At 61.7% G+C, this 2,107-nt stretch overlaps 1 protein-coding gene across 1 annotated transcript in view; it reads right to left on the bottom strand.

Moving 5' to 3' along the window:
- The window catches only part of OTOG (otogelin), an 82,587-nt gene that overhangs the window by 3,457 nt on the left and 77,023 nt on the right, over positions 1 to 2,107 (bottom strand). Inside the window, exons 50-53 of the mRNA XM_045291141.1 lie at positions 1,859 to 1,934; positions 1,584 to 1,762; positions 826 to 930; positions 501 to 620 (exon numbers count right to left, since the gene is read on the bottom strand). Of these exons, the coding sequence (XP_045147076.1) occupies positions 501 to 620; positions 826 to 930; positions 1,584 to 1,762; positions 1,859 to 1,934 (480 nt within the window). The remainder of the gene's footprint in view (positions 1 to 500; positions 621 to 825; positions 931 to 1,583; positions 1,763 to 1,858; positions 1,935 to 2,107) is intronic.

The following is a 2,107-nucleotide window of genomic DNA, read 5'->3' on the forward strand; positions in this document are numbered from 1 at the left end:
GTGTGTGTGTGTGTGTGTGTGTGTGTGTGTGTGTGTCTGTGTGTGTTTGTTCTCTGGGTCAGAGTCAGAAACCGGCCAATGCCCAATCTGAAGCTCAGGAACTTTGGAAGAAGAAGTCAACGCTGAGGCCAAGCCCTCCAGGAGAACTTCTTCCCTGAGGTGTGGCCACTTGGGCAGCTCAAGCTCCAGTGCTAGGCCCCTGCAGGCCTGTCATACACCAGGCTGTGACCTCTGCGTGTGCACGGTGTGCCTGTGTGGAGCGCGTGTATGTGCCGGCACACTGAGTGCGGTCAGCGAGTGTGCCCATAGACATCTGAGCATGCGTAGACACCAGGCAGCGTCGGCATGAGCTTGTATGTGTGACCAGGTGACGTGTGAGGACTGGGGTGATGTGGTCAGTGCAAAAATAATAGCTGTGCGGGTTGGGGCTGCGGGTGGCAGTGGGGCAAGTGCTCTAGGGAACCCCCTCTGCACCCCTCCTCCAGGCAGAAGGTGCTGACCTTGGCACACTCGGTCTCGTTGAGCGGTGGGCAGCTGATGGGCGAACGGACGAGCACGGCACCCAAGGGAGTGTTACTGCAGTGGTGGCGGGCACAGTCGGCAATCCAGGACGCGCCAGGCTGGAGAGCAGAGGTCGGTGAGAATCCCCATGGCTGACCTGAGTGAACCAGGAGGGCACAGCTCCGAGGCCAGGTGTAGTCCAGGGCCTGGCACTGTCCGGAGCCCATCTGTTCCCAGTTCTAGTTCTAGATGTGTCTTGCCCCGTGAAGCCTCCATTTCCCTCCTGGGACACTTTCCCAGGTGGGCAGCGAGGAGGGTGCTTACCAAGAACAGGGAGGTAGTGCCATTGGGGAAGGTGAAGAGGCAGGACACATTCCTGCAGGAGCCACAGCAGGCCGCCAGGTCCCGTGGGTGCTCGTACTCCTGGTTCTGCAGGATGGGGGATGGGGGATACAATGAGATGGTGCTCAGCTATGGACCCACCTGCCTCTCCACTCCCCAGTCTCTTCCACTGTCTGCTTGTCTCAGCACCCAGAGAGGGGTACCGTGTAGGCACCTGGGAAGGGTACCAGCTACCTTCCATCTCAAGCAGGCACCATGTCCTTCATGCCGCCCCAGCCCCCCTGGTGCTGCTGCAGTCAGTCCCAGGCGCACCCAGCGTTCCCACCCCTGAGGGACTCAGGGCGCCGGCTGGCTTTGCTTCCAGGCAGCCGTCCAGCGAGTCCTAGCTCCTGTGAGACTTTCAGTAAGAGACAGAGCCTCTCGAAGTCCCAGCTTTCTCATCTGCCCAGTGGGAAGAAAACCCAACCCCTTTTCTTCCACTCAACTGATAGTCATTGCGCCCTGACCACAGCGGGGGCCTAGCTCACTGTCCCACGCCTGGTAACAACTCACAAATCCACACCCAAAAAGGGAGGGAGGGGCCAAGGGGCCAGTTAGTGCTTATTAAACATGAGCTCTCTTTCCCAGTCTGAAATCTCGGGCTTCTCCTCTCCTTTTCCAACACTTTCTACTGAGATCTCTGAGGTTTCCTGATGCCCACTCCCAGTCTTCTCTGGGGGTGGGGGGCGGGGGGCTCCTACCGCCTCACAGTGGACGGCACACAGCACGGAGGTGGTGTTGATCTGGTAGAAGCCGGTGAGAAGGTCGAGCGCGTCCGTGCAGCGGGAGGTGTGGCACACACCGTCTGCCGAGAGCTCTACCACGGTCTGGCCCGGCTGCATCACCCCCAGCTCGCGGCTCAGACACACTGGGGCCTTCACTGGGCATGCGTGCAGGGCGGCCACGGTCACCGAGGGGCCGGCCACCACTCCCACCCGCCCCCCAAGCCGGCCTTTGAGCCGCTGACCCCGCTCACCACACTCATACTTGGCGCAGCCGCACACGTTCTCCACGCTGCGCATGAACGTCTCGTCCAGCTGGGACTTCTCCCACTGGCGGGGGTGGAGTGGTCAGCACCTGCTGGGGAGGCTTGCTGGCCCCGCCCGCAGGGGCAGTCTGCCCCCCCGACCCCGACCGGGCCCCGGGCCTCTGCCTACGCCAGTCACCACCTCATGGTGGGCAGAACGGGGGCTGGCAAGCCTGGGGATCCTTGGTATCCTGCAAG

The sequence above is a fragment of the Echinops telfairi genome, unplaced genomic scaffold (assembly GCF_000313985.2).
Source record: "Echinops telfairi isolate 266 unplaced genomic scaffold, ASM31398v2 ScPeMD7_60;HRSCAF=208, whole genome shotgun sequence".
NCBI lineage: Eukaryota > Metazoa > Chordata > Mammalia > Afrosoricida > Tenrecidae > Echinops > Echinops telfairi.